General features: G+C 34.5%; 1 protein-coding gene across 2 annotated transcripts; it reads right to left on the reverse strand.

Moving 5' to 3' along the window:
* Positions 1–1,316: 1,316 nt before the first annotated feature.
* On the reverse strand, positions 1,317–11,879 carry LOC137812082 (homeobox-DDT domain protein RLT1-like). 2 transcript variants are annotated; one of them, XM_068613973.1, is made up of 18 exons: positions 10,625–11,879; positions 10,026–10,463; positions 9,597–9,676; positions 8,757–9,167; positions 8,567–8,647; positions 8,292–8,456; positions 7,983–8,205; positions 7,748–7,848; positions 7,538–7,624; positions 7,286–7,438; positions 7,028–7,183; positions 6,527–6,736; positions 5,781–6,440; positions 5,159–5,698; positions 3,273–3,893; positions 3,042–3,146; positions 2,674–2,937; positions 1,317–2,391 (listed from the first exon to the last, which is right to left on the reverse strand). In XM_068613973.1, exons 1-18 carry the CDS (start codon positions 10,824–10,826, stop codon positions 1,516–1,518), a joined length of 5,373 nt encoding a protein of 1,790 aa, XP_068470074.1. In that variant the 5' UTR covers positions 10,827–11,879; the 3' UTR covers positions 1,317–1,515. The 2 variants fall into 2 exon arrangements, with proteins under 2 accessions (XP_068470074.1, XP_068470075.1); XM_068613974.1 differs by having other exon boundaries at positions 9,597–9,673; positions 10,625–11,737.
* Positions 11,880–13,299: the final 1,420 nt, after the last annotated feature.

Genomic DNA, 13,299 nt, shown 5'->3' on the forward strand with positions numbered 1-13,299 from the left:
TTTGAGATTCTACCCATCCAAATGAAACAACTTCCATTTTTTTTCTGGCAAATAAAACACACGATGATCACTCTTTAATTTCGAAATGTATTTTTTATATTTTAAAATGAACATTTCAAAATGTACTTTTATATTTTAAAATAGTCATTCTGAAATTAAATGTATATTAATTATATTCTAGATATTTTATTTGCATAATTGTCTTCATTCGGAAATAGGTATTCTAAAATATAAAACAAAAGTTAAAATGAGGGTGTGCATTGGATAAATTTGAAATTTGCTTTTTACTTAAATTAAAAAGTGATTTTTCTTCTTGTACACTAATAGTTCTTCTGCATATCATGAATCTTAAAAAGTATTAAAAATATTCCTCGCTATTACAATTCAAGTTTTATGAAAATAAAAGACGAGATATAAATGTAATGAAGAGAAGCAAGCATGATATTATTTCTGAATTTATTTTTATTAAATAAATTTAACTAACACAAATATTTTAATAAAATAAAATAATAATAATTAATAATAAAATATGTATTTATTTATAAAAAAATATTATTTATATTTAATATAAAAGATTTTCTAATTATAACTTTTAAATTTATGAATATTTAAATTATTTACTTTTATATAACAATTGAAATTTTTTACATATATTCAAAATTTTGCATTTACATGTAAATTATTTTTTCGTCAAATAATTTGTATATTTTTTTAGAAATTAATTATGAACTGTATCATATTATATTATTAATAATTTTAATTTATTCAAATTTACGCAAAAATACCTATTTGATTATTCTATTTTTTTTAAAGACAAGAGTAAATTTGTAATCTTACATTTTACACCTTTAAAAAAAATAAAAATACTTTTACTACCATCACATTGCTTACAAACTTCAATAAATTTTTCTCACAAATTAACTATAAAATTCTCTAATCTAAAGACACTAACTTTTTTTTCACACTTTTCTCTAAAATCCTCCCACTTCCATTCTCCAGATTCAGTTAGTTTCCCATAGTTTTGTTAATTTTCTGAGACCTTGTTTGATGAGACTAATCTTTTATGCCATCTGCAAATATTGTCCGATAGTTTACCTTGGCAAGTCTTGATTAATGATGGAAAGCTATGCAATCTGTTTAATGTATTGGTCTCCTCTGCTTTTGGTTTCCTGAATTCAATGTACAAGCCCGATTGTAATACTATTCCGGATCAAAGAATTTTTGTCTTTTGTTGTTTATTTTGCCACCAATATGCAATACAATATACAATTAAGATTTTGCCGACTACTGGTTGGAAGCAAGAGGCAATGTTCTGATTTGTTTTGATTGTATAATAATATTAGAATCTTTCTATAAAAATCCTTTAAGAATCCACGCAATGGGCGGGTTTTTTTATATCTATTGTACACTATTAACCTACTCAACCATAAAACTCTCGAGAAGCCATGCCATGAGTTGGAACTCGGGTACCTTGTAAAGCTGCTATATAAAAACGCAGCCTTTCAAAACAATGTTCTAATCAGAAGAATCTTCAGAGACATCTGAGTCTGAGCTTTCTTCATTTACAATTCTGTTTGCAGTACCATCTGAACCCTCCTCGCTCATAACATCTGCATCTGCATCCGAATCCTCCTCTTCATTCTCTTCAATGCCATTCTCGTTCTGATTCTCATCTTCAGAAGCTTCCACATCTTCATCACTCATTCCAACCATATCCTCCCGCCATCGGCTGGGATTACCATTAAAACCTATTTCCCAGTTTCCTTTATCATATTCCACAGCTTGGCCATTGTCATCAGATTCCACAGCTTGGCCATTGTCATCAGATTCCACAGCTTGGCCATTGTCATCAGATTCCACTGCTTGGACATTGTCATCAGACTCCATTGCTTGGACATTGTCATCAGATTCAGCCTCTTCAGTGCTGTTACTAATGTTAGCAGTCCCCATGTGGATTGGAGTCATGGGACTTCCCTTTTCATCATCCCACTCCTCATCCAAGCTTCTTAATGATTCTTTAGCAATGTTGGAGCTATGAGAGGCACCCCTATGGCCAAGCAACAGATCTTCAACAGCCTTTTTCCCCACTCTTCTTTTCCGAATTGTTCGACGACCACGTCCACTAGCTTGTCCTTGTGATCCCCCTCCCTGTTGTTTTACCCTTTGATTTAGATTCCCAGCAACCTTAGCACTGCGCCGACGGCCATTATTTCGTTTGGTTTTAGATATATTTTTAACCCGTCCTTTGACAGAACTACCTCGTCCTCGTTTATTGTTGTTTTGCACAACTTTTGCAGGATTTGATTTAACTTTCATGAATTCATCACAGTCCAAGTCTGCTGTTTCAACCACTTTAATAGATTTGGAAGCATTGTATCTTGAAGGAAGCTTCTGCAAGATAGAAAGTTACATGGCTGTTAAACATCAGATTAACACAGTAATTCCAGCAAAACAGCCACACCTTGTCCACAAAATATAACCAAAAGGGACTTGTACAACAGAAAACATGACAACCAATCTCCTTGGTGAATGTCCTGGACAAAATAGTTCATCTTCATTTTTTTCAGATAAAATATAAAATGGGAGCAGAACTCATTGCAAACATTTCATGGGAATGCCTACAAAATTAAAAGTTTTTGCAAAATAAAAATAAAAAAAATAAGATAGACTCACTATGTATTGCCTATCTTCTTTCTCCTCAGAAGGTTCAGGTTTCTCATGCAGTAAGTAGACAATTGATTCATCAAACTCAAAAAGTCTGAGAGACACGGCTGAAGTTGTCAGTGGAACCCATGGAAGTACAGCAACTGATTCAGAATCAGCGGAGGTTTGTGCAACATTCTCTGACATAGTGTTCAACCCCAATTGTTCCCCTGTTGTAGAGAAGGTTGATGATAGAAAGTCCCGCTTCAATGCTCTCTCAAGTAGGGCCAATATCTGAAAAATGGATTGTTACATTTAGAAATGACTGAGTAGATATTGGTTCTTAATTTCTAAAATGTTGGAAAGATATGGATAACAATTTTAATCAAAATGCAAACCTGCAGCAGTTCCTCTACAGAAGATGATTTGCTCAACTTCACACTCCAATGCCTCCTAATATCTTCGATCCAATTTGATTGAAATGCTTCAGGTGGAATAGAAACCTATAAACCAGAATGTGAATATAAATTATAATATACCCTTCAACAAAAAGTACCATTCTAAAATTAAAGAGAGCAAGAGAAATAGTCTCCAGGTAAGAATGTAAATCACCAACACCATCAACTCACCTCAATATGGGCTAGCAGGGCCTTAAGCAATCTTGTCCGTAAGGGAAGATTTGAATCCAAAACACAAATATCTTTTGATAACTTTTCTCCACATTGAAATGCATGTTTAGAAAAATTAAATCCATTATTTGAGGGAAAAGTCCGGTGGCAACAATTGCAATGGGAGTCTTCAAAGAAATAAGGATTGAGGCAGATATCACAGACGACAACCTGAGATTTGCCTCTTTTCTTCCCGTATTTCATGGCACATAATATTGATGAGTTATAGCATTCTTTCCATGTCCACTTTTGAAAATCTTGATACCTTCTCAAGGCAGATTTCTTGTCGCTCTCACTTTTCCCAAGCTCAATTTTGAAGGATGACGAAGTTTCCAAACTGTCAGAGTTCAAGCCACAAAGGGTACTGCTGGGACTGTCAGATCCAGTGTGGCGATCAGGGCTGGAATCTGTTTCGTCAGCTTCATTTTTAACACATGTTTCGCCTCTGCTTCCAACTCTGGAACATTGTGTATTCTTACGAACATTTTCCTTGAAGGAACTCTCAACCTTTTGCAACATTAGTCGCAAATGAGATTCCCTGACCCCACGTGAATCAAGCGAAATCAGAAGTGCATCAAAGGCCTGTAGGATTAATTTAATAAATTATAAAAATTAAGACAAATCATAAATCGAAATTTAAATTCACAAAAATGCTCACTTCAAAATAAAAAAGGAGTGCCACATATTACTAACAGCACTTCTATCTTTGGCTAGTCGTAACTTAAAAACATAAAAAGAATGATACTTTGGAAAGAGGCAGACCACAAATACTTAGAATAAAAGCCCGGAACTGTGTTGATTTATTTTAGCAAGACGATTGCCCAAGTCATTTATAAGGGGTATGTAATACACACACAACCTTCACACCCAGGACTAAAAATTTGGAGCATGAAGTTCTGAAAAAAATTAGAATTGAGAAAGTTTTTTAGCCTAATTCAACGTGACAATGAGGTAAGGGCTGTCTCTCACTTATATACTCTTTTCAAGTTCTATTTCTAGTCCAAGTGAGACTTGGTTTTTTCCAATACATCCCATCATGCCAAGCACTATCGAGCTTGGTGCATGGATTATATGATAGGTGGCCCTCTTTTAGTGGAGTAGTGTACAAGGAAAAGGAAGTGTGTTTGGTGGTAACCAAATTGAAGGGAGACACCGCAACATTTATGATGCTGGCCAGAAAGGACATTGGTGAATAAAAAATATACAGAAGAAAAAGATTAAATAGCTTAGTGATAACATAATAATAGTAAGAGGGCTTAGGTAAATAATGAAGAAATCAGAAAAACTAAAGATCATTCTAAATTTAGGAATGGTTTGATGCAACTCAAATTACAAAGCACAAACTAGTATCTATATTAGAGATAGACTTGTGGTCTTAAATAAGGAAACAAATAGGAAAATATGATGAAATCTTAAGACCACTCCTAAGAGATCATTTAAGATACTCTAAATTCTAAAATATTGTGATAATAATAAAAGATATTATAAATTACTCTCTAAATACTCTAACACATTTTAAGGTTATCCTTCTTCTTATATACGTTAATATATACAATATATTCAGTTTGTAATACGTTAATATATACAATATACCTTCAGTTTGTAATATGTTAATATATACAATATACCTTCAGTTTGTAATATAAACAGACACTGACACAAGTTCAACCATGGCTTAATCATTAACCATAAACCAATGCTTTAACTGGTTCGATGATCAGTGCAATTTTATGGTGGTAAGATGTCAATTGAAGTTGGCGATGAGTTTACTAGAGTTGATCAGAGAAAGAGGGATTCATATAAAGGAAAGAAGAAAGGAAAAGGAAACTAGACCACACGCAGTTTACCTCTTCAGTATCAATAAGCCTCCAATTACCATCGAGGAACTCAACAAAGATCCTGCCAGAGCCAGGATCATTGGAAGAAGCAGATGCAACAAATTGCCAATAACGGTTACGTCTTCGATCTTGCCCAAGGGTTAAGGATCTGTAGGCACACATCTCCTCTGCTATGTGGAAAATATAAGATTTCAGTTGAGACCGTGACCTTTTTGAATACTGTGCAAATGTCTGAATCTGAGGGTTATCTGGGCCAGTGCAGAGATCTTGAACTGAAGAGTGTTTTTCAATAGACATGCTCTGTACACCTGGAGCTGCTTTTTGATTTTCTGCAGTGCCGGGAGAGGGCACATTATTACAATTGTTGCCAAGCAATGATGGGCTTTGGTTTCCCTCCATGGCAGAACAAGAATGTTGTATTTCAACTTTATTCCCATTGATAGATGGAAAATCAGATTTACTGAAAATATCATCTTTTAATCGAAATTTATCTAGTTGTGCTTCTGCCCACATTTGTTTCTTCAGAGCATTTGCTGCTTCCAAACGATCCTGAAAGACTACTCATGTCAATTTGATAAACAACACAAAAAATAAGTTAAGGACAAAATACATTATATGGAATAAAGTTTACCTCTAGAACAACACGGATTGAGTTTCCTTCATTTGCCACACCAACCAACACAACAAGAGCATTTAGACGCTCCTCTACACTGAGGTCAGAAAATTCTCCTTCTGCAAGCCCTTGAACCCATGACTCTCCAGGCTTGCTTTCATCAATTTCCATATTATCTTCACCAAGATTTCCAACATTTAAATCTTCACAAGCACCAGGTTTCCCGGTTACAGCAATTGGAGTATCAATCTTCTTGGAACCACTCTCAGGAAAACGAGGCAGATCCTTATCAAACTCACCCTGAAGTCCAACATCATGGCCCAAATTTTCTTTTCCATTGGATGAGAAATCATCACAAGGTCCAGATGTTTTGTTAGCACTTGACGAATTTACCAAATCATCAACTTCAGGGTCCTCGTCAACTTCGTCACTCTCTGACTCTTCTCTTTCAACATCATCAGTATCCTCCTCAGCTAGAAACCCATTTTCAAATATCTGAATTTTCTTTCTTGCATCTGAAAGAATGGACTCAGCATCAGCAGGGTTCTTTCTAAATGCCTGACGTACACAATATGTTGACGGTGCTATTCTTTCAAAAAGCTTGGTATCTCTTGTTAAAGCAACAGAAATTGATGCCTCAGGTGTTTTGCTGGTCGTCAGGTCTCGAAGACCAGATTTCTGACAGGTAAAGAGACATGAGAAGTTAAGAACAAACATGACAATACAAAAGATCCCTTAATATGGATATGCAAGTATGAACGCACCTGAATTTTTTCTGCAAGCTCTAGTACTGTCAATCCCTTGTCACCCTCAAGTGATAGAACATGAAATGCTGCAAATTTAACTGTACCAGGAGTTAATCGATGTCTAGATCTTCGAGGGGCTAACAGACCTCTCTCATGCATTTTTGTAACTGCATTTTCAGCCGCTGAACCATTACGAAGTTTAGAAATGATATCTTCACAACTTCTTCCCTGTATTTTAGATATACATTTCAATCACTAATATTAAACCCCCAAAAGGAAAGTCTTTAATTGCTTACTAAAATGCGTGCAAACCAAAATTGTCAGCAAAATATTTAATTGTAACAAAAGTTTCCTGCGGTTCAGGATAAACAAAATAGATAAACAAGAAATCAGCAACTGAAATTTTATCTTAATTGTATATAATGCCTTTAATCATTGAAATGCGGAAGTATTCTCATAATGAAAGAATCTTTAAAGCTGGATCTGAAAATAATAAAAGTAAAACTAAGAAAACTGAACCTCATCTTTATTATTTGCATATGAGCAGGTAGTACTTCTTTTCTTCAACTGTGGTCCATATCCTGCAGATAAAGCCAGCTGTCGGAAAATTTCTGGCCACGTCAATAGATTCAAGTGCTTATGCCAATTCCGTATGTCAAAGCCCCATGCATATGCCTGACATGACAAAGGAAATATTACATGTATGGAGTCTGCTAAATAAAACCACTATTCATCAAAACGAAAAAGAGACAAGTTTCTAAAAATCCTTGAACTTACCCCTTCCACAATCTCTGGATGACCACCTCCAGAGTTAGCAGCACCATTTTGATTCATTCCTAATCCTGTAGAAGGTGTCCTTGCAACATCTTCAATGTCTTTTATTACCACCTTAAGAAGAGCAACATGTATCTCACCCAATAATCTTGAATCCTGAGAAAAAATCATTTGAACACCCAGAATGAGCAAAGAGTGAACAAAACTAGTTAAACTAATAGCATGAAATCACTAACAAAGTCCAGACTGACTCACATAGTCATGAAATGCTTGAACAAACTCATCTAGAGTGAAAGACCATAACTCCAGAACATCAGCAAAAGTAATCAAAAATCTCCAAACCTGAAATAGAACAGTACAGCTTTCAAACCTTCAACTTAGAATAGGGAATGAAATGAATGGTAACTTAAGGAATTTGTATACTTTGCGTGTAAAAAAGAGGCAAAAGGGATTATAAGAACATACCATGAGAAGATTGCCAACATTCTTCTCTGAGTTCATCCAGGGTTTGATTGCAAATGGTTTTTTTAGCTTTACACTCTTTGGTGGGAAAACGCACAATGAATCTATAATATAAGAATAATGTTTTAGTACTAAACGTAGAAATGCAATCCCTTTTCCGTTTCCAAATAAATACTGAGCCCCTAAAGAGACCGATTATATAAAATTAAAGACAGCAAAATAAAAATAAATTGCTCACCCCTAAATGACTCAACATGTTGCAAAGTATCAAAATCAAGATGGATAATAGAGGAAAACCCCTTGCTTGAGGCAGCCAACTCCATCATTTCCAGCTGTTCATCCTCAATAAGTTCCATAGATTCCTTAGCTATTCTACGGGCAGTTGCCTTCTCAAGGGCAGCTTTCCTTCTCTCTGCTTCTTTCTCTCTGCGAAGCTCTTCTCTTATCTTCATTTTTTCTACCTTTTATGGTAAAATATGTGAAAATAAATCAAGTATTCTCAGATGTTTAAATATAAAAGCTATCATCACAAGGCTTGCAAACTCACTCTTAAATTTTCTTTCAGCAAAAACTTTTCCCTTCGCTCAAGTTCACGTTTTTGCTCACGTCTTGCTCTTTCCTCTTCCCGTTGTCTCTCACGCATTAACCTCTCTTCTTCCTTCTTTCTTTCACGGTCTTGTTTCTCTATTTCTTTTCTCATCCTCTCTTCATTCTAAAATGAGGGGAGGAAAGAGAGATTAATTTAAAGAATGTGACTGCAATTGATTTCAACCCTTAAAAGTTAAAATAGTTATGATGGCAGGAAAAAGTGAGTTCATTAACCTTTCGTCTAAGGTTATCTTGCTTCTCAATCTCTTTCCGGATTTTCATCTCATGTGCTTCTCCATCACGGACATCATCACTCTACATCAATATAATTAAAATTATAAAACCACACTTTACAAAGAATATACTAAAATTAAAAGGAGATCACTTAGCAAAATTACAACATTAACAAATTGCTCACAGATACCTTTCGTTTTTTCTCAATGCGTGTTGCATTGTTGTTATGCAAAACTTGACCACTAGGTTGAGAATGGAGATTTTCTGGCACAACAATTTGGTGATCAGTAAAGTGAGAGCTTGTTCCAACATTAAGTATGGTTGGGTCCACTTCCCTAATTGGGGCAGCATTATCATCCCTCGTAGGAGATTGATTGGGAATCAATTGCTTATCTTGTTGAGACAAAAGACGACCACGGAATTGACCTTGACCAGCACGAATTCTAGGTATAGTTTCATTTCCAAGGGCCAAATGAGGATTTCTGGCAGGACCTTCTATTGGATCATGTAAATGAGATTTGCTGAACGGGCCAGAAGTATCTGACCTAGTGCCAGACTGGCTTGGTAGAGATCGATAGTCACGGAATGTCCTTGTCATAGCCTAGAATGGAGCTCAATTTAATCAAAGCTCAAATAAAGCAACTAACTTAAAGAAAATAACATCAAGACAAAATAATTTAAACAAATATAACAGCATGATCTTCAGTTCCTCAAACTGTCAAGAAAAACAGACAGATCATTTGAACAAAAAGGGCATTTAAAATGATAATCTGTGTACCACGACAAGCCAAAAGGCACTCAATTAAACATCATAAAGATATAAAAGCAAACACTAAAAACTGCTGATAGAAAAGAAGTAAACACTAAAATCTAGACATGATATTAACAACTCGAGCAATAAAAGCTCAGGCAACCTCCAACCTTGCCAACATTGTCCTTTCCAATTATCAATATGTGATCAAGAAGCAGTACATGAAAAGTTTCATTTTATTAACCAAGATTACACTGTTATAGAAGAAAGAAAACCAACCTTATTAGCTCTAACATCATGTCTTTCATATATTTTACTTTCATAGGCAAAAGTAGGTAGCTTCTGCTGTTCTGTAACTGCTGCTCCAAAAGAGAAATATACAAGAAACGTCAGTAGCCAAACAAAGGTCATACACCTATAACAAACCTTTACCTATTTTTCTAGCTATTTGTTTAAATTACAAAAGTAGCAGCCCTAGAGATGGAGAGCAAAGCCGTATACCATAAATTATCCAAATAAAATATAAAGCACATCTATGACAATTTTTCACGATGCCAAGATAGAGAAGCAAGGCAAGGAAGATAAAGCAATCCAGGTTAAATTAGGACCTAAATGTACAACACAACGTACAATATAAAAGAAACATCAGCATTCAGTCAATTCAGCAAGTTAAGATAGAATTCCAAGTTTCTATTATTTTTCATATACCTATAGGTGCCCCAAAGGCATCTGGTGGCAATGGATCAAACTCTACTCCTAGAATTGGTCCATCTTCCCTCAACGGCTCCCCTAACTGCGCTTCAACACAAGAAATTGCTCTGTTCTCCATCATAGCCCGTGGGGACTCGTAATAACCAGGCACACCCCGGGGAACAATGTTCAGGGGCTCCACTCGGGCATAAGGGCTGGACCCTGAACCGGACCCGGATCCATACTCATTACCAAGCTCCTGAGGGCCCAACATGGGGTCATCTGTAGGTGATTCCGGCAAAGGCTCTACCACCACCTTTCGTGGCAGTTTCTTGGACGTCAAGTCCTTCTTGTCCTTCAACCTCCTATGGCAGAACCACATCTGAAGCTGCCGATCCGACAAACCCAATTTCTCAGAAAGTTCTCCCCTCATCGTCTCCGACGGGTAATTATCCACTAATCAACCAAAAAAATAACAAAATTATTTCCCAGGACCTCATCAAAAAACACAAAACTCCCCAATTAAAAACTTACTGCAGAAAAACAGAACAAAACAAAAATACAAGAAAATTGAAAATTGCTAAACTCAAGAAACAAGAGGAGTGCAAGGAACGAACCAGCATAAGCCTTCTCAAGGGTTTCAAGTTGAAAAGGGGTTTTCATCTGGCGCTTGGGCTTGCTCTGCCCCTCATTAGAATTCACAATCTTGCTACTACTTCCGTGATTGGTGTTGTTGTTGTTGTTATTCTCATTGCTATCATCGTCTGTGCCACCCCTTTTCCGATTATTGTCTCCCTCCGAATAACCCTCTTCCTCCATCGACGAAAACCAATCAAAGATCAAGACTTTCGTATCCCCGCTTCACAAAACCCCAGAAATTGCAGAACCCCAAAAGTACATGGAACAAAAATTAGGGTTCCCCAGGAGAACGAACTTCTGTTCTTCCTCCAATTCTTTATACCTTTCTCTCTCTTGCGATCAAATCCGAATTTCGTAATGACGAGGAACGGAAGAGCATAAGGTATGAAAACAAAAACAACGATAAATAAAGGGGAAAATATAACAGCTGTGGGCAATGTGAGGATTGAAAAGATAGAACAAGGAAGAAGAATAAAAGAAGCAAGATAAAAAACAATAGTAAGATAAGAATATTAATAATCGAAAATCAAAAATAATAAACCAACAACAACAACAACAGTTGCTCTTGACTGCTACTCCTACTATAATTCCACCATCAACACCTCCACCTTTCATAATAATTCCCTTTTTTATTTTTTCTTCTTCGAATAATAATCCGTTTTCTTTTTTTTTTTTTGGTTCTCTTTTTTATGAACGAACGGTGTGAGTGTGAGTGTGTGTTTTGTTGTTCCTGTCAAACAGGACTTTAACGAACAATAACACGCCAAAGATAAGAAAATATGCCTTTCTTTCTTTATCTTTTGTTTACATTTCATAATATTTCTTATTTCTTATTATCTTTTGAATTTTTCTTTTGTTGGATTAGATTAGATTTCTAACTGAAATTTTATGGGGGCGTTTGGTTCGATTTTGCTAAAACTAAAAATGAAAAAACATGAAATGTTTTGCTGAGAGTCTTGCATGTGTGTACTGTTCCTGTCTCCGCGGTGTATTAATTTTGATGAACATTTTTCGGAGGTTCTTGTCTGGGATTTTATTTTTTTTTATTTTTTATTTTTGTTTTGCTTTTATTATTTTCTTGCTAAAATGTAAATTGTGGTGTGTATGGTTTTTGGTTTAGAAGGAGAGAGAGAAAGAGAGAGAGAGAGAGAGGGGAAAAGAAATGAATTGCTTCTTACTCTACTTGGGAATTGATTGGTTCTTTAAACTTGTTTTTTGGTTTTCGGTTTCCTTGATTTTCAGTGATTTGGGATCTCTTGATGTTTCACGTTTATGTTTTGTGGGGTCCCTTTCTTTCCTGGGACAATGATGCATTAATTGGGCTTCTCTTTGGGCCTCCTTGTACATGACGAATTAAATGAGGTTTCTTCTTTCATCATCATTTCTGTCTATACCTCCAAATTTTTAAAATATTACTTTGTCCTTCTCTCTTTAGAACTTCATTGTTGGTGCTTGGAGTTGGCTAATGCTTTTGGCTTTCGTAGAATACAAAAAGTGTTGGTAGAGCTTAAAGTGTTTCAAGGTATTCAAATTAGTTGTTTAACATTGGTTCTAGTATTTTCTTTTTAATTGTTTATTTCTAAAATAATGATTCTAGATTTTATGTTGTTACTTCCTGAATTTTGGATAAATCCGTATATTTTAGGCTGTTTCTCGTATCTTTAAAATATACTGATTTTGATATTTTAAAATATATTTAAAAAAATATATATATTAAAAAACACAATAAAGGACAATATCAAAAACTCAATGGGAAATCTAGATTTCACTTTCCCAGAAGCAAATATATCCTTATGGAAAATACAATCTATATTTATAATGGGAGAAGTTTTGGATTATTATTATTATTCTAAAAGAGCACCTCATTGAAAACATTATGGAAGGTATAACTTGAAAGTTTTTTTTTTAAATTTTGAATTGATTCATTCATAAGGTACTTCTAGAAGGTGATTCATAACTTTCGTACTGTATAATATGAAAATTCATTTGACACATTTTGAATGGGGTTATTTGTTAGACATTTCTTAGTAATCTAATTTGGAAATGGATTTATGATTTCTAAAATAGTTAATCCTAAATATATTTTAATAATTATGGTGTGCTGTGTGTGTTATGGATTATGAAATGTGGAAGTTATTTTTTACAGTTATAGATTACTTGTTTTGGAATGTAATTATTTTTTAAAATGTAATGTATTTGTGTTACAAAATGAAAATGGATAATCAATTTTAGAATAAACTACCAGATAAAGTTAATATGTTGTTAATATGGATGAAATTAATGGTATTATGAAATTTTGTTCAACAACACGATAATTAGTTAATGAGATTGCAATAAAATTTTCATAATAGATAAGGTAAATACTATATTTTGTTATATTTACTAAAATTGTAATAAGTGACACATTTATATTGTGATGTATTTATGTAGGTGTTTGATATATAGGAAGATTTATTTAAATAGGTTTGTGGGGTAGCATTTAAGTTTGGATTTGTCATTGTCATATTGGGTCAAATACAACAAATAACCAATAAAGAAGGAAAATATGTGTTGTTAGATTGTGAAAGATGTGGTAAATACAAACATGACAAAAAGAATTTACAACTCAATGTAATTAGAACAATAAAATGTAATTGTCCTTTTAAATTGCAAG

The sequence above is a fragment of the Phaseolus vulgaris genome, chromosome 2 (genome assembly GCF_000499845.2).
Source record: "Phaseolus vulgaris cultivar G19833 chromosome 2, P. vulgaris v2.0, whole genome shotgun sequence".
Taxonomy (NCBI): domain Eukaryota; kingdom Viridiplantae; phylum Streptophyta; class Magnoliopsida; order Fabales; family Fabaceae; genus Phaseolus; species Phaseolus vulgaris.

Bases quoted from the DNA above. Each gene is read 5' to 3' on its own strand.
- LOC137812082 (XM_068613973.1), bottom strand. From the start codon at position 10,826: ATGGAGGAAGAGGGTTATTCGGAGGGAGACAATAATCGGAAAAGGGGT. The intron at 8,206-8,291 runs GTGAGTTTGCAA...TTACCATAAAAG, and splicing joins TGCTGAAAGAAAATTTAAGA to GTAGAAAAAATGAAGATAAG. The intron at 6,737-7,027 runs GTTCAGTTTTCT...TCTAAAATACAG, and splicing joins ATGCAAATAATAAAGATGAG to GGAAGAAGTTGTGAAGATAT.